Source organism: Lynx canadensis, chromosome B4 (assembly GCF_007474595.2).
Source record: "Lynx canadensis isolate LIC74 chromosome B4, mLynCan4.pri.v2, whole genome shotgun sequence".
In the NCBI taxonomy this organism is placed as follows: Eukaryota; Metazoa; Chordata; class Mammalia; order Carnivora; family Felidae; genus Lynx; species Lynx canadensis.
In genome coordinates, this window is record NC_044309.1 from 46,416,801 (window position 1) to 46,440,832 (window position 24,032).

General features: G+C 48.6%; 1 protein-coding gene and 1 long non-coding RNA gene across 4 annotated transcripts in view; both read left to right on the forward strand.

The window, feature by feature from the left end:
• The window catches only part of LOC115518476, a 44,088-nt gene extending 38,715 nt beyond the window's left edge, over positions 1-5,373 (forward strand). Inside the window, exon 3 of the long non-coding RNA XR_003970277.1 lies at positions 4,866-5,373. This is a non-coding gene — a long non-coding RNA (uncharacterized LOC115518476). The remainder of the gene's footprint in view (positions 1-4,865) is intronic.
• Positions 5,374-6,524: 1,151 nt separating this feature from the next.
• Positions 6,525-23,752, forward strand: GPRC5A (G protein-coupled receptor class C group 5 member A). 3 transcript variants are annotated; one of them, XM_030321973.1, is made up of 4 exons: positions 6,525-6,679; positions 19,192-20,137; positions 22,425-22,483; positions 22,777-22,843. In XM_030321973.1, the coding sequence occupies exons 2-3, from the start codon at positions 19,199-19,201 to the stop codon at positions 22,437-22,439; spliced, it is 954 nt and encodes a 317-aa protein (XP_030177833.1). In that variant the 5' UTR covers positions 6,525-6,679; positions 19,192-19,198; the 3' UTR covers positions 22,440-22,483; positions 22,777-22,843. The 3 variants fall into 3 exon arrangements, with proteins under 3 accessions (XP_030177833.1, XP_030177831.1, XP_030177832.1); XM_030321971.1 differs by having other exon boundaries at positions 6,528-6,679; positions 19,192-20,120; positions 22,777-23,752; XM_030321972.2 differs by lacking the exon at positions 6,525-6,679 and adding an exon at positions 7,176-7,346 and having other exon boundaries at positions 19,192-20,120; positions 22,777-23,752.
• Positions 23,753-24,032: the final 280 nt, after the last annotated feature.

The following is a 24,032-nucleotide window of genomic DNA, read 5'->3' on the forward strand; positions in this document are numbered from 1 at the left end:
ATTTTTTTTAAACATCTATTTATTTTGGGGGGGGGGGAGGGGTAGAGAGAGGGAGACAGAGGATCTGAAGCAGGTTGTGTGCTGTGAGCTCAGAGCCCAGATGAGGGCCTCGAACTCATGAACCGTGAGATCATGACCTGAGCTGAAATCAAGAGTCCAACGCTTAACCACCTGAGCCATGCAGGCGCCCCTAGAATCTTATACAACTGGAAGCATACAGTAGGTACCCTTTATTCTCTTGCTTGACATGTTTTTGAGATTCATCCATGGTGTTGCATGTATCAGTGGTTTGTTCCTTTTTACTGCCGAGTGAAAATAGCAGGCCATTCTATTACATAGAAAGTACTGTAATCCTGGCAGTCCTGTAACACTTTAGTCTGAATGATTTTTTTTTTCTTTTTTTTTGCTCGAGCCACATACGGAAAGTACAAGAACATTTGGGTAACTGGAAGTGAGGGGGAAGCCTGACAAAGGCAGGGCGCCGAAAGGCGGTTTTGCCAGCATCACCAGTTTGCTTGTCTGTCACGTACAGACTCCAGGAGCAGCCTTCCTGCCTTCAGTGCCAGAAATCCAAGAATGAGTAAATGAGTATTACTGAATCCCTCCTAGGCGCGAGATGTAATTCCATTCCATGTTCATGACAACACCGTGAATTAGATGTCGTGGGCTCCCTTCTTTCAAGATGAGGAAACGGGCTCTTGATCTATTAGTGGGATTCAGGCCAGGTCTTATTAGGAGGAGAGAGGGAGGGAGGGAGGGAGGGAGAGAATGAGAGAGAAACAGAGAGGGAGACTGGGAGAGAGAAAGAGGGAGAGAGGGAAAGGGGGGGAGGAAGGCAGACGGAGGGAGGGAGGGAGAACGCAAGGGAGGAGGGAGAAAGGAATGAGAGAGGAGAAGGAGAGGTCAGGCAAATCCACTGGGTGGAAGGTGCAGACTCCTGGAGCTGCATTGGGTTTCAGGCCACTAACCAGTCTGGGCACTTGATGGGACGAGATTCTCTAATCCAGCCTTGGGGTTACCGGCAGTGCCGCTCTGGTGTCAGCATGGCAGCCTCGGCTCATAACTTTCCTCCGAATTAGGGCCCTGAGTAGGAGCACGACATTCAAGCCAACCCCAGAAAGAGTGGGGAAGTCTGGGCCGTGACCGTGGCATTTCCAACTGCCACCTAACTAGGGACGGGAGGCAGGCAGACACGAGCGCTGGTTCCCCGCAGGCTGCATTCCGAGGCTTCAAGTGTCATCTCTCCGGAGCCACACATGTTTACCCTGTGCGCATTCCACCTCTCTCCCTTCTACCTGGTGGCGGTGGGAAGGGGAGACCAAGGCCACTTCGGCATGAAGCCCTTGAGACTCCCGCGGCACTAGGCAGGCTCCTCGTAGAAGTTCACAGAACCCCACGGCAGACACGAGACAGCCTATGTTGCAGGGGTGTATTAATTTCCCAGGGCTGCCTGAACAAAGTATCGCAAACCGAGTGGCTTAAAACAACAGAAGTTCATTCTTTCCAGTTCTGGAGGCTAAAAGTCTGTGATCCAGGTACTGGCAGAACTCCTTCTGGAACTCCAAGGGAAGAACTATCCCACGCCTCTCTCCTAGCTGCTGGCGGTTGTCGTTGCCCTTGGTGTTCTTGGCCTGTGGCAGTTGAAAAGTGCGGGCTCTGCCCGTCTCCCTCGGCCTTCTTCTCAGTCTCCTCTGGGTCTGCTGTCTCCACGTCCCCTTTTTATAAAGACAGAAGTCACTGGATTTAGGGCCACTGGAGTGGCTTGTCCATCTCACACATCTCAGGTCGGTCCCCTCCTTCACGCCTCAGTGACCTCTGCTTCCAAGATGAATCTGCGACGGGGAGCCTGGGTGGCTCAGTCCGTTAAGTGTCTGACTTCGGCTCAGGTCATGATCTTGCAGTTAGTGAGCGTGAGCCCCACAGCAGGCTCTGTGCTGACAGTGTGGAGCCTTCTTGGGATTCTCTCCCTCTCTCACTGCCCCTGTCCCACACGGTCTGTCTCTCAAAATAAATAAATAAACTTTAAAAAAAAAAAAGGAGTCTGCGACTCCACGCTCTGTCTGGCCACTGTCTACTTGTCCCACTTCATCCCCCACTGCCCACGCTTTGTGCTCACAATCTACTAATGGGCACAGCTGTCACACACTTCTGTGCCTTGGCAAATTCTGTTCCCTCCGCGCTGGAACGCACTCCCTGTTCCTCAGCCCTCTTCCCTCTCCATGTGAAAAGCTCTCACTCACCCTTGAAGCCTCTCCCCCGGGTGAGGGCTACGCTGAATGCCGTGGGGGGCGCTACCTGGGGCCTTTGTGCCCAGCTGTGGTCCTTGGGTATTTCACCCATGTGACACCTGACAGAATGCATTGCTTTTGTTTCCTTATGGGCTACCTCCCTGCCAAACTGAGCAACGTAGAGGCAGTTATCTTTTGAGTCCCCCTCCCACCCCCAGCCATACACAAGATCACCCACCGTTGCTAAATGGCTGAATAAACTTGGAAATTCCCTTCAGGGGACAGAGACCAAGGAGCCTGTTTCTCATACTTGTATTATATTCCCTACAGTGCTTGGTACAGTTTGCTCTCCAATGCCTCCTGTATCATTTAACGATTGAATGGAAAAGCCACTATTCACAGGGAGAGTGGGAGCTGTGGGTCACTAGTGCAATTCCATTAGAGCAAAATCCCCCTGTCCTTTTCTCCAACTGACTCAGGTGCTTCAGTGAGGTTAAATTAAGTGAGATTTAATCGAGGCCAGGGAGGGGGAATGGGTGGCACCTTCCTATCTTGCGAATGAAGAAATAAAGGGAAAGAAAGGGAAACTCTGGGCCTGAGCAGTCCTGAATTCCAAACAGTAATTACAATTCCCTTGGTAAAGGGCCAGGACCAGGGCGCTGCTTGTTCCTGGTTTGTTCCTGCAATCAAGAGTGGGGATCATGGCGATGTTGGGCGGTGGAGTAGGGAAGGGAGGTGTCAGCAGGGACTGGGCACTGGGACACCCAGACGGAGGCTGACCCGGGCCCATCCCATGGAAAATGACCCCTTGCCGGCCTTGCAGCTGAACGAAGGTCCTCCCCAGCATCAGACCAGCCTCTCTTTTGGGGGAACAAGGCACCCTTATTATGAGGCTCTCTCTTCTCACCTCATTTCCAGTCATGTGAGCTTCCCTTCTGTGTCCCTTAACAATGCTACCTGTCACTTGAAGCCAGGTAACACTCAAAGGAGGCTAACTAGAGTTGGAGTCATACCTGAGTCTCCAGACACCCTTTATACCATTTCTTCTATTGATTTCCAAGGGCCTTCAACCTTGTTCTCCAGACTGTTTTAGTAGGAAAAGAGACCTACTAAATGAATTATTTCCTCTACTGGCCCTCACCCTGTCCCCATCAGGGGCATCTCAAAATTACTAAGCTTTTCCACCCTCCTACTCACTTCGACGACCCGCCCCTCCCCCTGCCCCGGCCCCCAACCAGACCCCAGGGGATTCTGGGGCACTGGGACAGGGCTGGGGCTAGAGGAGGTAAGCAAGTCTTACTCTCAGGGGCTCACAATTTAAGGAGGCACTCACTCTCAGGGCTAAGTGCTTCCTTAAATTTTGTGTTCTGGGTTGTCCAGGCCGGCTGCTGGGCTGGCGAATTGATAAAGGGATGGGAGGAGAAAAAGAAGTTAAAAGCAGGGAGTAGAAGACACCGTGGTAACTGAACAAGGAGGGAACTCTGAAGTCAGTGGCAAAGTGAATAATAATGGGTGTATTGGGGTAAATACCTAGTAGTGCAATTGCTGGATCAAAGGGTAGTTCTGTTTTTTAACTTTTTGAGGAACCTCCATACTGTGGAATTTAAGAAACAAAAGATCATGGGGGTGGGGGGGGGACAGGAAAACTAAGAAACAGACTTTTAACTGTAGAGAATAGACTCATGGTCCCACCCACAGAAGGTGGATGGGGGATGGGCTGAATGGGTGATGGGGATTAAGGAGGGCACTTGTCCAGATGCGCACCGGGTGTTGGATGCAGGTGTTGAAACACTGAATTGTACACCTGAAACTAACATTATATTGTGTGTTAACTAGCTGGAATTTAAACGAACACTAAAAGAGTGAAGAATAGTGGGTGCAGGCGATCAAGGGCAGCTTTTCCCCACAAAGCCCTCACACGCGCAGCCTGTCAGATGTCACCGAGAGAACAAGAAAGCAACAGGAAAAACAAAACGCCCCGGCGCATTAGGTTTCCTGGAGTTTCTTGTCCCAGGGAAGACAAGAAAAGGGGAAGAAATCCCCGAAGACACGTTCTCTCTGATTTGACTCCCTCCTGGACCTGACGGCTTTTTCTGGCCATCACCAACCTCACCTGGAGGCATGGTGATTCAGGGTCCTAAAATGCCTCAGCTGCCACTAGCCACACGGGGCTTCTGAGCACTTGCAATGTGGTTATTCCAAACTCCCAAGTGCTAAGGGTGATATATACACTGAAGTTTTGAAGACCTAGCTTGAAACAAAAGAATGTAAGTTAGCTTACTGAGATTTTTGTAAAAGCTTGATTATACTGAAATGATGTTTGGGATCTATTGGGTTAAATTATTAAAATCAATTCCCCCTTTTTACTACTTATTTTAGACACAGAGAGTGAGCACAAGCCGTGGGGGTGGGGGAGAGGGGCAGAGGGAAAGAATCTTAAGCAGTCTCCACACTCCATTCGAGCCTGACAGGGGGCTGGATCTCACTACATACTGCGAGATCAGGACTTGAGCCAAAGTTAAGAGTTGGATACTGAGCCGACTGAGCCATCCAGGTGTCCCCCCCTTTTTACTTATTTTAATGTGGCTTCTAGAAAATTTTTTATTTTGTATTTATTTTTACTTATTATTTTTACAGACCTTTGTGTGGAGGGCTGACTTTCAGTAGATTGCAGCAATGAAGCTTCTCTGCGTATGGAACCTTGACCCAGAAGCAGGTCTTCTAGGAACGGATTAGCACCAGATTCTTCACGAACGTGGGAGGGGGCAGCCCCTTTTGTGGCTGAGCCCCATTTCCCTGGACTAGGGGCTCTTCACACCTTGGCTGCTAGAAAATTTAACTTTAATATGTGGCTTGCATTTGTCACTTGAATGGTAGATCTGTTGGATAAGGCTGGTCTAGTCCAACTTCCTCCTTAAACACAAGAAGACAGAGGTCCCGAGAGAAGGTGTCACTTAGCAAATGGTACACACGAAAATACACTGTCATTTCCACCAGGCTCTCAGTTGCCCCTTCCCCTGCCCCCACACCCTGTGAGTCTGGGGAGAGGAGTGGGTGGCCCTTGCAGCCCCCTGGGCTGCAGGCCTCAAGGAAAATGTTCCAAGACTCAAGACATTGGCTGTGGATTCTTGGGAGTGAAATTAAACCGAATAAAGTCACATTTTAAAAGCCCATTAGACCCTGGTAACTTGGGGTGTGAGGACAAAGCTGGGGAGCCCTAGGCCTTCCTGTTAATTCACATGCATAGTAACCAGGAGTGCCAATGGGCACCTTAAAAGCACAGAACTTCCCCCTCCCCCAAGGCTTTGGGGTAGAGCCTTGCCTGAGCCTTGACACTGAGGGGTAGCCACTCAAGGATTGTTTGACAAGTAAACAAAGACAAGTTTCAGTAGGATTGGCTTGATAATGGAAGAGGAGTGGGCAGCGAGGGAGGCGGAACCAGACACCAAAGGCAAATTCCTTTATTTCATAATTTTATCTGGCGTCCCCGTTCTCATCAACCTGCCTGGTCAAGGCATTTAGAGAGGTAGTTAGGGAAGTACAGAGATAGTGAGGTCTCCACCCCGGGACGGCACTAATGCTGCTCATCTGAGGACAGTTCGACAGGTGGAGTTTGCGGAGTTGACTCCGGACCCCGGAGGAATCTTTCTTGGTTTCGACCTGGCTTTGGCTGGGGCTCCAGAGAGAGCGGTCACCTCCTTGCCCCGCCTGGCTTCCCATCCTGCACTGGTGGGGGAGAGTGATAGGCTAAGCTAAGAGGAAAGGTGAGGAAATCGAACTTCTCCCGCACCACGGCAGGAAGGGCTACCTGGAGGTCAGCTCTCCTTCCTATTTAACACACACGCGCGCGCACGCGCCGGCCGTGGGACCCAGGAGCTAACCCAGGCGCCACGACCTGGCTGGCCCAGGCCCTTGTCGGAGGGGGGTGCCCGGCGGGGAGGGCGGGTGTGGCTCTCCCCCACCCCCGCCCCGGACGTGACAGCTTGCGGGACGATAACGAGAGGTCCACTCTGGCCACTCTTCCCCCGGGCCTTGGGACCTGCCCGTGCGCGCGTCCCGCAGCACTTCGGATGCGCTAGGCGGGGCCCGGGTGGTTCCTCCTGTCCGCCCCCCCCCCCCCCCCCCCCAGCTTCAAGGGTGACTGTGCCGCTGACGTCAGGCGACTTTTGGTTCATACCCTGGCACGGGGACTTTATTTTCATAACAGCATGCAGTGCCGCGGAACTGGAATAGGCGTGTCCTCTCCCCCTGACCCTCTCCCGCCCCGTGTCCCTCTGCTCACCCCCTCGCTTGTTCCCTCCCTCCGGCGACGGCTGCCTTTATAACCGCTCAGCGCTGCGAGGGCGGGATAGCTGCCTGCGGGCTTCTCCAGCAGCTAGAGGCTCCTGTGCCGCCTCCGACGCGCGCGAAACAAGCAGCCCAAGTTCACGCGCCACGGCCAGGGCAGAAGGGTGAGTGAGGCGCGCGCGGCCCGGGGCGCCCTCTGCCTCCAGATTTAAATCCTTGGGGGAGTGCGGCTTTGGGAGGGGTGGGATACAAGAAAAGAGAACTCCTGGTAATGGACTACAGCTGGCTGTGAGAAAAAGAAATCCCAAGAATGGAATTTCTCTAGTTTGGCTAACTGAACTCAGAATCCCCGCCCTGAGGTTCTCAGGCTGAGAAAGAGGCGTAGAGCAAAAAAATAGTCGGGATAATATTTGTGCTCAGACACGTTTACAAACTCCTAGCAGGTGGAATCCTGGCTGGGCACGTGAGCAGCTTGGGGATCACACTTAGGGAAGAGAAAAGGAGACCGATTTTAGAGGATGGGATTGGGGGTGGGGAGGGTTGGGAGCTGGGGGTGGAGGGAGGTAGGAGGAGGGACATAGTGACAGTTGCTACTTCACTCAGGTACTGAAAAGTTTTGATTTGTGTTCTCCTTTCACAACAAGCAGACCCTTGTGAATTTTGGGAAGCCGATCGTTGAAGCCACCCCTTCTCTTGATGAGAGTGTCAGGCTGTCAGTCCCACAGCTCTCCTTCCCTGGCTGTCCTTTGAGTTGCTCAGGAACCTTGGGGCTGATGGAAGTTGAATATCCAATAACAGCCCACTTTCTGGCAACAACTAGATAGGACCCAGGTATGGCCCCAAAGCTGTCCAAGATACTCCCTTAAACATCTACTGGGGGAAGGGTGTGTGTGTGTGTGGTGGGGGGTGGGGGTGGGGGTAACATAGGGCTAGTAATAGAGAAAGCCTGCTTAGGACCAAAGAACTGGAAGGCTTTTCTGTTCCTGGCTTCTTTCCAGGCTGATTTTCTCCTTAGAGGGTTTGTAAAGGCCACACCTGTTGAAGGGTTCAATTGAATCAGACACGAATGTGGGCTCACTCCTGAAGGCCAATCCTTGAACCACTTCAGATACATTGGGCTGGGACCCATGGGAGGGGTGAGAATGGGGGACAGATCTCCCCCCTCCAGGTCTGTGTGCTGGCTATCACTAGGAGAGGGATGGAATGACAGAAAGGAACAGTCAGCAGCGGCGTTACCTGGGAAGCAGAAAGGCTCCTCTGAGGATATGGCCAGATGTGTGCTCAGAGGGCAAATAGGAATGAGCGTGACATTTCTGGGAAGTGCGCTCAGTCTTGAGTCAGAAGACTGATTTCTCATCCAGGCTCTGCGGGAACCTGCAGCTGTGAGGAGGCCAGGGCCTGGGCCTTGAGTTCCTCCTAAGGGGTCTAGGCAAGGCCCCCATCTCCTTCCCATGGCTGAGATTCTAGCCCCTCTGTATCTGCATGTGTCCCTTTGGGAATCTTCTTTGGAGTTTGCTTCTTAGTATTCCACTACTTAGTGAAAATTGAAGATGAATTTTGACTGTGATTTCATTCTTCTCATTTTGGAAGTTTGCCTTCAGGTTCAGTTCTGTTTAAAACCCAGACTGAGCTGAGGAAATGGACAGGAAATGATGTGCTGGTATATTAGGACCTTAAGAAACAATGAATTGAATAGTATTTTAATCTGAAGGATCTCAGATTTTCTGAGCAGTTTGGTGTATTTGTTTCTACTTTTATTTCTGTATTTATTGCTTTGTGTTCAGAATACATAATCTGTATGTTTCTTATTTTAGAATTTCAGATTTTTTTGTGGTTTAAAACATGCTGTTTTTGTAAATATTTCATAACCATTTCAACAGAAGCAATCATATAGAAAGGGGTTGGTAAACTAGTTCCATGGCCAAACACAGCTCACTGCCTCTTTTTGCAAATAAAGTTTTATTGGAACACAGCTATACTCATTTTTCTATGCATTATGTATGGCTGCTTTCAGCCCTGCAAACCCTAAACTACTTATTATTTGGATCTTTGCAGAAAACGTTTGCTGATCACAGATACAGATGATCGGAATTATATGATTAACAATGGAGATCTAATAAGAACATAGAGACTATTTCAATTAAAGTGTCCATAGAACATTTATAAAAAGTTATTGTATTATTACTCTTCTATTTCATCTGCTAAGGACTGATAAAGAATATGATAGTCTCCTAGAAATATTAAAATCTCCTATAACTATAGTATTTCTTTTAATTTCTCCTTGTATTTCCAGTAGCTTTTGTTTTATGTATTTTGGTGCTATGTTATTTAGTGCATAAAAGTTTATGATAGTTGTATCTTCAATGTGGAGTATCCTTAATGATTATAAAGTAAGCTTTTTGGTTCCTACAATGTCTTTTTGCCTTAACTAAACTTTGTGTGATATTAATACTTCAACTCTTACTTAATTTTCTTACCTTCAGCAAGCTATTTAATTATGTACTTTCTTACCTTCAGCAAGCTATTTAATTATGTACTTGATGCATAATACCTGCTAAAGAAACACTATTTCTTATTGCTTATTTTTGTGTTTATTTACATTTTGCCTTTGTTTTTTCTTTTTTCAAAATGAAAAAGTTACCATTTACATTTATTGTAATAATTGTTGCTTGCTATTGCCATATAATTTTTGGCCACATGGTCTGCTCTCTCAATCTTTTCCCACATTAGGTAGTCTATATTGTATCTTTAGATCGAGTAGGGTGCTAAGTGAGTGGTCATACCATTCTTAGGGCTTAGAAATACAGGCTTGTAAGGAAGGATGATAAGTTTAGCTTGGGACTTGTTGGATTGAACACGAATATGTTATTTTTATATATAAAATATTTAGAAGAAGGCATCTTTGAGAGCTGTGAGCTGGTATACCAGTATGGACTTTACTTTATCCACCTATTTTCTGGAAATTTTATTTCTTAAAATCCTGGGCCTAAAATATTTGGAAGTTTCACTCAAAATATTATTTTCTTTTAAAGATTTCTAGTATTTTATATTCCAGCAATTTATTTCACAGAAATCTAAAGTTCGTATGCTTTGTTTAGAATGGAGGGAGATGGTATGGAATGTCTCCAGAGAACTACCCGAAAGTAAAGAAACTGGGATATACACTGTGGTTATGCTTGTTTAGATCTGCCTAAGGTGGTAAGGTAACTTATTTTTTCTCAGTTACTACAAAAGGAACTCAATTCAGTGATGTTATTCAGAGGTTATTCATAAGCTGATGCCATAATCACTTTTATGTCATCAGAATTAGGATGACTACCCAGAACAGGGGATCCTGGAGATTTCCCTGTGGACACTTTCCATTTGTAACTAATCCTTCATCATGGGCAGAGACATTCCCTTGGGACTCCACCCTTGTCTTAGAATTCAGCCTAGATAAAAAGATGAGGATAAGCATCAGCTTGTATTCATCTTCCAAAATTCTTCTTCCCCATTAACTCACACTTGCCAATAAATAACTTGCTTTGAGTAGATATCCAGTGGCCAGCCTTAGTCCAAAACATTTGCTCAGCAACCCCTGTGCAGAGCATATAGTGAGGAGAATACCAACAAATAGAAAGTTTGCTGTTTCCTTTAAAAAGCTTGTTATCTGATAGTTGAGTCAGCACTGATATTAATGCGTTGTATAAAACATATATGTGGAAAAACTTGAGTACCAAGAAATACTTAATCGCAAAAACTATGATGAGAGTTTAGAATACATTTAGAATGAGATGGGACTAATAATTTTTAAAATTATTATTATTAAATTATTATTACCTCAAGATAGGGGTAAGTTTTGAGTTATATTTCAAAGCAATATGGTAAATGGATTGTGAAGAGGAGGGGAAGGGTCTTTCTGGTTGGGAGAACAAATGCACGTGCTGAGGCAAAAAGCAGGACTTTGTCACAATCCCCTTCTGGATAGAAATACTCTTGGAAGATTGGTTTGCCTTGCATGGAGGTGGGGATGGGAGTTAGGAAGGGTTGGGAGGACCAGTTGGAGAAAAGCCATGAAGCTCTGGAACTGAATCTGTTATAACAGACAAAAAGGAGCTAATATGTTAATTCAAAGATCCCTTCCCAGGCCTTCCCTTCTTTGTTCCCCTTACAGACCACTTTTTTTTTTTTTTTTTGAAGCTGCTCCTTGGCTTCTGGGAAACCAGTCCACTCAGGCTTATTATGATGATTGTTTTTTTACCAACCCCTGAACGTTAGAAAAAAAAACTTTTTTTTTTTTTTAAATTTTAGAGAGAGAATGAGCAGGGGAGAGGGACAGAGGGAGAGAGAATCTTAAGCAGGCTCCACGCTCAGCACAGAGCCCCATGCAGGGCTCCGTCCCACAACCCTGGGATTGTGACCCGAGTGGAAATCAACCGAGTGCTCGACCAACTGAACCACGCGGGCGCCCCAATCCCTGATCCAGTTTTAAACCATCTTTTGTTGACCTCTGCGTTGGTGAGATGGTGTTCCCCTGGTTCTGCCCTTGGCCCCCTACCCACCGTACTTGTTCCCAGTGTGATCTTGTTCTCCTCCCAAGGCTTCAGATACCTCCTCTAGGCCCACTCTGTACTTACAGCCCAAACCTCTCCGGAGCCTCAGACTTGCATGTCTAAGTGCAGAGGGGGTTAGCACAACCAGGTCCTGGAGCCTGGCTTCTACGCGCCATGAGATCTTGGGCAAGTTATTTTAATTTCTCTGTGCCTCAACTGCAGAAAGGGGACGTAATAATAGGGTTGTTGTGAGAAGGCAGGAATGTGTGGCCTGGAGTAAACTCTCAGGAGGACTTTGTGTTGTCCTTTCTGGATGCCTCCACTTGCATGTTCCATATTCATCTTAGATTCCACATGACCACGCTTGGCATCGGTCCTCACCCGCCTGCATTTCTAGGCTCCACGCAGTTGCCTAAGCCAGAAATCTGGGAACTAACCTACCTTCCTAAAAATCTCCCACTCTTTGCTGCTTATCTTTCATGCTTCACCTCCCTGGTCTCTGTAGCATAAAAAAAAAAAAAAAAAAAGAAACCCGTTAGGTAGAATGGATCACTGTTTTCCATGTGCACTTAGCATTCTCCGCACAGCCCGTGACTCCTTCTTCGTATGTCACCGTGACTCTGTTGGGTCTCCCAGGGGCAGTAGACATACTTTTGGTCTGTGTGACTTAGCATAGTACCTAACACATTTATTTTTAGGCATTTATTTTTTTTAAAAAATGTTTAGTGTTTATTTTTACTTTTCAGAGAGAGAGAAAGGGAGAGGGCAAGCGAGCAGGGGAGGGGCAGAGAGAGAAGAAGACACAGAATCCAAAGCAGGCTCCAGGTTCTGAGCTGTCAGCACAGAGCCCGACGTGGGGCTCGAACTCGTGAACTGTAAGATCATGACCTGAGACAAAGTGGGACCCTTGACCAACTGAGCCACCCAGGCGCCCCACAGAGTGGACATTTAAATGCGTGTTGATCAAGTGTAGTATTGCTCACTGTGGAGACTTCTCAGAGCCGGTTTAAGTGGAGAGAGGCAGGAGTTGGGGGGCAAAGCTTCAGAGTTCATCACCGTGATTTCGAGATGAAATGAAAAATTACATTATGATTAAGGCCACTCATAAAGGGATAGTCTTCTCAGCTCTGTGAAACTGGGCACGGTAACTTCTAAGAGTCTGTCTTCTCACCTATAAAATGGGTTGTAGGAATAGTAAATGAAGCAATAAATGTGAAAACATGTAAATGAGAGAATCCATACCAAAACATAAACCCTCAGCAGGGTGCCTGCCTCTGGGGAACTCAGGATGTGGCCGGAGTCATTATTTTTATTCATAATTGTATTGGGACTCTTGCACTACATTGAATGAGGCAATTCAAGAAAAAGAGAGAAAATTAAAATGCTAGAAAATCACACATTTTCCTGGCTCAGGTAGAGGGGACTCAGCTTCAACAAACACTAAAGTTATTTGGTATCATTCCCCAGGCACCGCTGAGAGGTAGGTATTGTCTTCTTCATTTTCAGATGAAAGAATGAGATATGCCTCATAAGGAGGAAGATAAGATTGGCTTTGGCTAGGCTCTGGGCCCCAGGTTATTCACGCTCAGATACGGTGGGGGTGGGGTGGAGGGGGGTGTGGCCCAGGCAACCAGCTTGGGCGACCTTCCAGGTCTGGGCATCAGGAGCTCTAGACCCCATTCTCGCCCCCCTGGGAAAAGAGGAAAGGAGTCTTGGGGAAGCTGGGGGACTCATCAATGCTGGCATTTGTTCTTGCATACCAGCTAGGGCCTTGGGTCTGGCAAGAGCGGGCCCGGGTCTAAGATCAGTATTGCTCTGCTACCTGGTGGCCTCGTCCTACAGGTGAGCCTTTGCCTGGTGGCCCTCTCCTTGCTTGGCCTGCGCTCGGACCCTCAGTCACCTCCAGCCCTGTTTTGGGGTTTGGTTAGGAGTTGGCAGGGCATGTTCTTTTAATGACAGGAGGTGGGGCGAGGAGAAGAATGAGGGGGAGGGAGAAAGAGATTTGGGAATTGTCTAAAAGGAGAGGGATGAACAGTGAAGCTGGAGGTGGGCTCACACCATCGAGTTCAGCACCCCACCCTCATTTTTCAGAGGAGGGGAGGGAGGTTCCTGGAGATAGTGTCCACACAGAAGGCAGCTGAAACCCCTTCTCTCTGAAAGGGCGGGGTGAAGACAGGGCTTGGTCTTGAGTCCCGGAAGTGACTTCCTGCCTCCCCCTTCCTCCCTTCTCTCCCTCCCTCCTTGCCTTTCTTCCTCCCCTATCACCTCTTCCTCTTATTGTCCTTTCCTTTCTTTCTCCCTTTCCCCTCTCTTTTTTCTCTTTAACGTTTCTTTTTTTTTTTTTTTTCTTTCATGCCCTGACTCATTCCAGAAGGGTTTAGGACAGCGCCAGGCGACTTCAAGGTCTGCGTGGTAGGTGTTGTTGGATTATTGGACCGTGAGTTGTTAGCTTAGTTAGCAGCTGTAATAAGTGAAGGGGGTCTCACCCTTATGACTCAAGGCCCTTTCCTGTGTCCCAGGTCAGAGGCTACATACTTTAAAACTGTACCATGTTCCTGCCAAGTACAGGGTTTAGTCATCAGGGAGTTGGGTGGGAATGTGGGGCTGGATTCTAGTAAATCTCTCTCTGCTTCCTGGGAAATCTCAGGACTCATACTTTCCTGGGAGACACCTGGTGTCATTCACATAGGAGCACGGTTCCAGACATGGCCCAGAGCCCCTAGCCTCGGACCCGAAGTGTGTTTTAGACAGCCCACATGAAGAGGACAGGAGGAAGGGAGGTTGGGACTCGGGACAGTGAACGGGGAGCTAGCAAGGAAACCAGGTACGACGCACCCCACCCACGCTGTCCCCTGAGCAGCCCCTCCTCTCCCAGCGGACTCCACTTCTATCCCTGAGCACACTCGTCCATCCTACTTAGGCATTTACCATCTATCAGGTTGGAGACTGGGGAGAAACACTTAACAACTCAGTCCCTGCCATCAAAGAGCCTTTCAGTCTGGAAGAAGACACAGACTTTCCAATAGGTATTGCAGGGCTGCGTGAACAGGGCTATGGTGGGAAGCACAAGAGGCAGGCAGGGCTGAGGACGCAGAGCCTTATACTTTTGTGCAGGATTATGGCTCTTCCCCCCATGGCTGCCGATAGAGCAGCTCAGAGAGGACAGGCCTGGAGCGTGAGGGGGGGTGTCTTCTGAAGGGGTCCAGGTGGAGGGGTCAGAGGAGTGGAATATTCAAGAGCTCCTGAAGAGATGTCACCCGCAGGACATGAATGTTGGGTTTGCTAATGTGGGATGGGGATTTCTCAGGCCATTTCCCAGCTCTGAGGTGGATCTTAAATTGGCTTTTGGTGCCTCTGCCTTGGGCTCACCGATGGGAGCCCCCTGCACTGCCTCCTGCCTTTCTTTCTCCTCTTCCACGGCCTTCTCTCCTGCCCTGCCTGCTGCAGTGGAGCGCATGTGGTCAGTGTGCAGGAATCTGAGGGTATTATGCGTAACTTGAACAGCTGGAGCAGCTCACAAGGGCAGGCCGCGTGCCTCGGTGGATTTCATCCGTGCTCAAAGCCTAGCGCATTGCCCGAGTGCTGATGGAGCCCCCCCCCCCAACCTTGCCAATGGCAGGTCCCCCCTGGCTCTAAAGTCCTTACCAGACATAGGGCTCTACGGGTGTAATGTTGGAGTTAGAATTCTGGTTTGAATTCAGAATTGGATTCAGTTGACCCTGCCTTGTCCTAGCGGTGTGACTTTGGTGAGCCAGCTGACTTGTGTCTCAGTGGCTGCAGTTGGAGGACAGGGATAACGAGGGTATGAGCTATAGCAGAAGGTGGTTGTGAGGGTTAAATGGGTAGAGCGCATAAGGGCGTGCCTCACCCCTGCTGAGAATGAGTTAGTGGTGAGACGTCCTCTCCCTGTTCAGAGCTGTCCAAGAGTAAATGGCTCCTTGCAGCCCCCATTCAGACTTTGTAGGAGGTAGTCTTTTCTTGATGGGACCCCAAATCTCTCTGCCCTTGACTTTGGTTACAAGCGATGGCCAAATAACCCGTGGTCTCATTCCATTTTCTCTTTCTTGCTCCCACCCTGAGGTTCCTCTCTAGCTCCTGGCAGTTTGTTTTCCCAAATGCTCATTGCTTCCCTTTCCCCCTCAAACCTTGCTTTCTAGAAGTCCTTCGTAGATTCTCAGAACCCCGTCCTTTCCCCCAGCCACCTTCCTGGTGTCTTTTCCTCATCTGGGCCACTCCCTGGGTGACACAGGGCCTTCCCCATACAGAGCTGCTTGTTAATGAGGCAAGTGAGTTTTATTTTCCTCTGACCAAATTCAAAGTACTTAGGACACTTTAGACCCATTGCGCAATGCCTGTCGTGCAGGGGAAGAGGTGGAGGAGGGCTAACGGAGGTGAAGTAAGGATAATTCCAAAAAAATTAGTCACTCAGATAAACACGTATTTACTAAGAAAAATTTTAAAAGGACAGTTGTGAGAGAATTGGGAAATATGAACCCTAACTGGATATTTGATATTAAAGGGTTATTGTTAATTTTTAAAGGGTGGTTAAGTTAAAAAGGAGTTTTATCTTTTAGAGATACGTGAAGTGTTTAAGTATAAAAGGATATGATGTCTGCGGTTTGCTTAAAAACAATCTAGTGAGGGATGCCTGGCTGGCTCAAGTCAGTAGAGCATGGGACTCTTGTTCTCAGGGTTGGGGGTTTGGGCCCCACGTTGGATGTAGAGTCTACCTTAAAATAAATGGATAAATAAATTTTTAAAAAATCTAGTGAGAGGTACCTGAGTGGCTCAGTTGGTTAAATGTCTGACTCTTGATTTTGGCTCAGGTCATGATCTCATGGTTCGGGTGTTCAAACCCCGCATTGGGTTCTGAGCTCATAGCAAAGAGCCTGCCTGGGGTTCTCTCTCTCCCCCTCTGTCTGCCCCTCTCTCAAAACAAATAAATAAACTTAAGAAAAGATCTAGTGAGTGGGTGGGGATGTGGATGAAGCAAAATTGGCCATATATTGGTAATTTGTGAAACCAAGGGATGAGTCCAAGGGGTCTCCACCATATTATTCTTTTTTTGTGAGTATGCTTGAAAATTTCAGCATCTCTTTAAAAACAGTGTTTTAAAGGTACTTCAGGGACTGTTTCTCCGTCTCCCGTGCGTGATTGGGGGTGGGAGGTGGAGGCGAAGTTGAGGGACATAGGGTTTCTCCCCTTTCCACACCCATGGCCCATTGCTCTTGTTGGACTCTGGTCTGTGGATGCCAGGAGGCCCCCACACAGCATCCCCCACCCGGAAAGCTGCCACCACAAGGGAGGGGCCCGGAGCTCTAAGCTGGGGGCGGGAGGTTTCTGCCTCACTGTTCCTCTGTCCAGCACCACAGGTGCCCTTCAGGCAAACACCTCATCAGTCTCTGATAAGAGTTAGTCATCAGGCCCAAAGTCCTTCATAGTTTTCCGTGATTATGATGACTACCATCAAGGGACAGCACTACCTTGAAGAGTGGGGAAGGGACAGTTGTGGGGCAGGGCTGGGAGGGTGAGATACCTTTCCTGCTGGATGCACCCTTCTGACTGATCTGAGAGGAGAGGAGAGGTGAGTGAGGATGAAATGCACATGGCCTCGGTCCCTTCCCTTGTGTGCACCGTGTTTGAACTCAACGGGGGTTCTTTCTCTTCCATATTCATGGTGCGGACCAGTAAGTGGGGTCTGCACCTCCTTTCTCCCTACCTCCATGGAGTGGACATTGGTACGCAAGGCAGATCAGACTTCGGGTCCTTGTGTTTCAGGAGTTGCCTATATCTAAGCTCAGTTGCCTTCCTTCTTCCTCCCGTTTCGTATTCTGCACTGCCCTGAAGACCCATCCTTTGCTCTGTGCTCTGCACGGTAGGGGCGACTGTGGTATAATTTCCATGGGGTAGAGTGCAGTGACACTCAACCTACTGAGCCATCCAGGTGCCCCCAGATTTTGTATCTTTAAGGGAAGCAGATGTTGGAATTCTGTCTACACTGAGGAAGCTGCTCATTTGCCCTGGACAGTCAGTGAACAGTGGCCTGTTCTATATCTCACTGTGCTGTTCTCTGACTTGTGGTTTGATCATGAGGACATAAAATGGAAGGAGAAGGGAGGGTGTTGTTTTTCCATTGGGTTGATCACATAATCCCATAGAGCCATGAAGGGCCAGAGAAGTCTTGTCTATTAAGCGTGTATGGGCATGTGGTGAAGAAATTCTGAGCTGTTTTTTCTGCTACAAGGAAAGAAGCAGGATCCAGCGGATGTTTTATACCTTTTCTTGCTTCCCAATGCCAGTGGCTTCCCTTCTTTCAATTCCTTTCTTCACAGGCTCTCCCTACTTGGCATTAGCAGAAGCCGAGATCTTTCACGGGTGATTTTCTGTGTGTGTGTGTGTGGGGGGGGGTGGTTCTCAGTGAGCCTTCCCTTCCCCTACCTCTGTCCTCTGCTCCCTGTCCCAACCATATTTCTCTTCTAGTCAGTTCAGGACTCTTCATTGTTGAGTGAGCAATCCTATCAGGAAAAGAAAAACTAAAGCCCCACCCCCCCCCCAAAATCGTGCACAAATAGCATACAACAAACCAAAAGTAATGGTGTCCTAGAAACTAATAAACAGCCAGATAATTCAGAAAAAATTTTCTTGACAAACTTTAAAGCCTTAGCACTTTTGAATTTCAGCATCTTACTTGACATTGACTTTGGAGTTTGAGAACCATACATTTTTGGGAAATGTACAAACTCCTTCTCTCTTCCTATGTCTCAATTCATCTTCCCACTGTGCCCTGAGTTCTTAGGAATTAGATTTCATGGGGTTTGGGAAATCAGCTGGGTCTGAAATTGACATGAAGGTTGTGGGAGCAGAGAAGGAAGCAGACCTGGGAGGTCAAGGAGAGATATATAGGAAGTAATCTGCTATATAGCCAGTCAACTCTGATTGTCTTTGAGTGGGTGAGCAGATTACCTGCTTTGTGGATCATCTATCCCCTGGGAGCTCCTAGCCTGTATGGGGCTGAACCAAGTGGAATCAAGACCATAAACAGAACTGGTTTATGGGGCATCTGATAAGGGAGAAAAAGGGGAGGAGGTCAGAGAGAGAGAGAGACAGAGAGAATGACAATATCTCAGTTTGCATTTAAGGCCAACTAGAACTCACTTGAGTGGTGGTACCTGCAGTAGTAGAGAGCATAGATCCTAGAACTTGACCTATATTCAAATGCTGCTTCTGCTATTTCCTCGTATATGATGTTGGGCAAGTAACTTGACCTGTCTCTGCCTCAGTTTTTTCATCTGTGATACAGGGCTATTTTTTTTTTTTTTTTTTTTTTTTTACCTCCTAGAGCTGCTTTGAAATTAAACTAGTATATACGAAACGTGATTAGAAGAGTTTCTGATCCACAGTAAAAATGAGCATTAGCTATTCGTGATATGTTTCATTGGATTATCCACTGTTGTTTTGTGTCCATGTCCCTCCTTACAGATAGTTAATAAAGAACTCTTTCTGACAGAGAAGACTCTTTCTATCGCTTTTTGGAATGAGTAGACCCATCCTTACAAACCTCAAGGAGGGGAAAAACCCTTGTAATATGTGACAGCAAAGCTGAAGTTGAGGATCCCATGGTGGTGAAGGGAATGTTTGGCCTTCTGTAGAGAAATTTACAGTTCAGATAACGCCTCTTAACCAGGAAAGAATGGGATGCTTACAAATGTCCGAAACAGAGGCAAAGGTGGAGAAGACCTTGAGACTGGCAAATTATGATTAAAGCTTTAAGCTTAGAGATTTTCATGTTCGATAATTCCTGAGAAAATACTAGCCAAAAGTATCAGGATCCCTGGCAAGGTATTTGTGACATATTTTTTTGAAATGAGACCCTGAAATTCCTCAGCAGAGCACTGAGTCGTCTGGCATCAGGGTACATATTAATATAGTTTAATTGTGGGGAGATTTGTCTTTTCCCTCCATCAGTCTGTAGAACTTGCCATGAGAGGTGGAGAAAAGTTAGTAGCTCCATCTAATGTAGCGAATTCAGAGGCAAAACCCCGGCCAAACATGTAAAAGTTTTCCCTAATCTTTTGGGTCCCCTGTGCCTGTCCGAGTTTGTTAGGAGACTCACCGCCCCTCCCCCCAACTTTGCGTTTATGCAGGATCAGAATGGCCACGACATCCCCTAGTGGTTGCCGCTCAAGCCTGGACGCCAAGTACCACAGACTTTGTGATACCACTCAAATCTGGGGCATTGTCCTAGAAGCGGTGGCCGCAGTGGGGGCTGTGACCTCGGTGGCCTTCATGCTCGGTCTCCTGATCCTCATCTGCAAGGTGCAGGACTCCAACAGGCGAAAAGTGCTCCCGACCCAGTTTCTCTTCCTGCTGGGTGTGCTGGGCATCTTCGGCCTCACCTTCGCTTTCATCATCCAACTCGATGGCAGTACAGGGCCCACCCGCTTCTTCCTCTTCGGCGTCCTCTTCTCCCTCTGCTTCTCCTGCCTGCTGGCTCATTCTTTCAACCTGACGAAGCTGGTGCGTGGGAGGAAGCCCCTGTCCTTGCTGGTGATGCTGGGACTGGCCGTGGGCTTCAGCCTGGTGCAGGACATCATTGCTATCGAGTACATCGTCCTCACCATGAACAGGACCAATGTCGCCATCTTCTCTGAGCTTTCTGCCTCTCGGCGCAATGAAGACTTTGTCCTGTTGCTCACCTATGTCCTTTTCTTGATGGCGTTGACCTTCCTCACGTCCTGCTCCGTCTTCTGTGGATCCTTCACTGGCTGGAAGAGACACGGGGTCCACGTCTTCCTCACCATGGTTCTCTCCATTGCCATCTGGGTGACGTGGATCACCCTGCTCCTGATTTCTGCCCTTGGCCCCGAGTGGGATGATACCATCCTCAGCTCAGCCTTGGTTGCCAATGGCTGGGTTTTCCTGTTGGCTTACGTTGCGCCCGAGTTTCAGCTGCTCACGAAGCAACGGGACCCCATGGATTACCCTGTTGAGGATGCGTTTTGTAAACCTCAGCTCATGAAGCAGAGCTATGGTGTGGAGAACAGAGCCTACTCTCAAGAGGAAATCACTCAAGGTACAGAGCACAGCTGGGTGAGAATTCCTTGTAGGAAGATGGGAGGGAATCAGAGGATATTGGTTGTTGTTTTGTTTTGTTTTTACATTTTTATTTATTTTTGAGAGACAGAGAGCACAAGTGGGGGAGGGGAAGAGAGAGAATGAGACACAGAATCCGAAGCAGGCTCCAGTCTCTGAGCTGTCAGCACAGAGCCCGATGCGGCGCTCGAACTCACAAACTGTGAGATCATGACCTGAGCCGAAGTCGGACGCTTAACCGCTTAACCTGAGCCACCCAGGCGCCCCAGAATCATAGGATATTGTAATTGTAAGGAACATTCACGATTATCCATGTCATACCCCTGACAGAACAGACAGGGTCCCCAAGGCTCATCCAGCTGGTTAGAGTTCTAGTAGAACTAGAAGCTGGCCTCTGGAGTTTTAATCTAGTACTTTCTATACAATACCCTGTGGGTTTCTCTGAGTCAAAATAAGTTGGAGCAAAGGAATGACTAGAAACATCCCTAGAGACCTGTAGGCGAGATTTTGTTCTTTATGAAGGATAGCTGGGTGTTCCTTCCAGAAACATGAAGCCTTTATAGATTTGAATGCAGAAAGCCAAGCCATGATTCCTTGCAGTAGGCACAGAGCACAGAGGAGGGAGAAAGCCCTTTTACCACAAACCTGCAGAAATCTCCATAAAGTTACTGAGGATTCTGATTTATCCTGCACAGCCACATCTTACTGTGTGTCTCTGGGCCCACGGGAGGGAAGAGATTGTATCTGACATAAAAGAATCCAATGATTTTGCTCTTGCCTGAAGTCACGAGTAACCAGGTGTTCTGTTGTTCTCACAACAGAAAGAGGCTACACCGAGAGCTAGAGACTGCCCTTGCCCTTAGGGACCTATCCGTTGGTCTGTGAGGTGTCCACTGCTCTCTGGGCCTAATCAAGAGTCCCTGAGGTTTACACCGACCTCTGGGGGGATGAGTTTGGGAGAGGAGTGAGGGACCTCCAAGGCTAGGTTCTTAGGTTCAGCTAACAGTTTCCTCTGCTCTTGAAGCCCGAGGTGCACAGCTTCCTGGTGCTTCTCACGGGAGCTGTGATTCCTCTCCGGGGCACTTGGAAGGCCAAAGGGAAACAGGGGTGGCTGGAGGGGATGTTTTAGCACCCATCCACTCCTGTCCATTCTCACGGCTTCACTCTGTCACCGCGCTCCTGGACTCCCTGTTATCATTCCCTAACTGCGATTCCTCCCTTTCATCCTTCCTTCCATCCATTTTGTAGGCCACCCGTCCCCTTCCTCTCCCCTAAAATACTTCTCTGGCTACCACATGTTCCTGCTCGCAGACGTTGCTGGCTGTCTAAGATCCACCATGTTGACTTAGGGAGGGTTTTCCCAGCGAGAACCCAACAACCATGGAAGCTGTGCTCTCCGTCCAAACAAACCAAGTCACTCAGTGCCTTTCCCTGCCTGTGTGTCCAGGCTCCAGGCATGCCTTTGTGCCCTGTTCTTGCCCTTTTCCAGAGCACACATTGCCCAGTCTCCTTATTCACTCCTCCCACATGCTGTAGAACTTTGAAATGCTCTTATCAGAGTCTGTCTCATTTCATAGCTATTTGTGTAGCTGTCGTATATCCCTTGCTCTCCAGTGTCAGCCTCAGGCCAGGAATCCGTCTGGTTAATCCTTATATTCTCCACAGTAACACAGAGAAAGTATTTGAGGTGTTCACGGAGTAAACTGAATAGGTACACTTGGTGGGAAATCTCAGTAACCTGGAACAGGTAAATGGATTGCTTTAAATTGTATTCACGACAACTGTATGCGTTTACTCTTCTGTTCCAGAGTTTAAATCCCTCCAGTGTTCCCCAAATACCGAGAAAACAATTGCTCATAAGTTCTGCCCCCTCCCAAAGAAAGTAATAAAATTTTTTTTTCTTGCCTTGCTGGTGGTTAAGGAAGCAGGTAAATCCGTAGTGAGCTTCACTGTAGGTAACTGACAGCGCTTGGACAGCTCTCTGTCTGAAAAGACTGGTTTCAAGAGTGCTTTTCAAGTGGTCCTGGATTGAGGTGCGCCACCCGTGAAAGTTTTGGGAAAGGTGCTTCCCTAGTGACCCTATGTTGCTGGTTATTCATTTATTCAACCAATATTGTGTTTGGCCCTGGGCTTGGAACAATCACAATCTCTCCCCACATGAAACTCGCGGTCTGCCGGGAAGATAGACGCTTGGATAAATGACCGAATTGGGGTAGGCACAGGCAGAAGCATGATGTGGTGGGGGGACCCTAACGCTGTAATCCCCCCTCTCCCTCTCTTTCAGGCCTTGAAGAGCTAGGTGATACGCTCTATGCTCCCTACGCCACCCATTTTCAGCTGCAGGTAAATGGTTTCTTTCTCCTGTTACACCAGCAGCGTCAGCCCCCCTGGAATGTCTGTCCTTTGGGAACACGGGCTGTAGCCACTCTCATGGCCCCTGGAAGGCCGCCTTGAAAGGGCGCGGTGTCTTCCTTTCCCGTGATCTGCCTCAGGGGTTAGCACAGGACCCTGGAATGCAGGGCTTCAGGGGGAGGGTTGGGAGAAGGGGAGAGAGTTAGATTCCCGCCCAGATTGGAGCTCTCTGGAAATATCCGGGAATTGGAGTGGGTTTAACGATATGGTTGCTGCCTTTTCAGAATCGGACCTCCCAAAAGGACTTCTCCATTCCGCGGGCCCAGACTCGGACTAGCCCTTACAATGACTATGAAGGAAGGAAAGGCGGCAGTTAGCTGTTCCGAAGAGTGGGGCGAACACAGCAAGTCAGCCAACCAGGGGGGTGTTCAAAGGGATGTGGGCTACACCCGGAGTCGCCTAAGGAAACCGTACAGAACCTTTTGGGATGAGCTTTCCTTCCCTTCCGGAGTTGCTGGGGGGCTAACAGGATGGCAGGTCACAGCACTCTAGGGTTTTTCCTTCGTCCCATACTTAGGATCCGTCTTTTAAGCAGGAGGGAATCTCAGGCAAACTCAGGGTGTGCCCCTCACTGTGCCCAGTCATTTCACAAGCGATGAGAGCTCTGCTCATCTGACCGCTTACTGGCGCAGTTAGCTGCAGGTGCCAGCCTTTCTAACTCAAGACGGGTTTTGTGAGGACTGCTTGGCCCGGAGCAGAATGGCAAATCTGAGCAAAAACAGCCAAGGCCTGTCCCTGCCGAAATCTACACTGGAGACCAACTCACTGGCACCCTCCCTTCTCGCCTGGGTAGGAGAGGCTCAAGGTCACCCTAAACGTTCTCATCTCTGGTGCTACCACAGGACCCCTGTGGGTCCGCAGCACCAATTCACAGGTCACCATTCCCAAACATGCTGTCCATCCCCAGACTGAAGCTCCCCTGTACGCTTCACCAGAACTCCCTCTTCTGTAGCTTGCCAGCGGGGAGAAGCCCGATTTCTCTTTGGCAGGAGAATCTGTGCACTGTTCTTGCTATAAACTCCTGGCACTGATCCTTCTCTCGGCGCCTTGCTCCTCAGCTTCTGTAAATAGCTCTGCATTGTGTTCACCACCTGTGTCCCGCAAGTGGACATTGTCCTCCAAAGGAGAGTGTTCCGTGTGTAATAAGTTATTCACTGTTCCTCACTTGGAGATGCAATAAAGATACGGTGGCAACTCTGACTGAGAGCTGCGGTGGGACCTGAAGGAGAGACGGCAGGCTCTTGTCTTCTTCATGTGGAGCTCAAGACACGGAGCTGAAGTTCAAGGTTCAGTTCCGTTGGGTGAGAGGCAAGGGTGAGAGGGGGAGCCAAGAACGGCCACGGACTCTGAGGTTTTGTTCCAGGAAGGCAGAGGAATGGCAACCCTGGGATTGGCTTTGGTGGCCCCAGTAGGACCGGGAGGAGTCCTCAAGGCCAGCTTCCCGATCCACAGGAGGTTTAATTGTAGGAGGCGATGAATT

Excerpts from the sequence above, each read along its gene's own strand:
- GPRC5A (XM_030321971.1), top strand. The coding sequence starts at position 19,199 with ATGGCCACGACATCCCCTAGTGGTTGCCGCTCAAGCCTGGACGCCAAG. Across the intron at positions 20,121-22,424 it reads TCAAGAGGAAATCACTCAAG|GCCTTGAAGAGCTAGGTGAT; the intron begins GTACAGAGCACA and ends CCTCTCTTTCAG. Across the intron at positions 22,484-22,776 it reads CCACCCATTTTCAGCTGCAG|AATCGGACCTCCCAAAAGGA; the intron begins GTAAATGGTTTC and ends CTGCCTTTTCAG.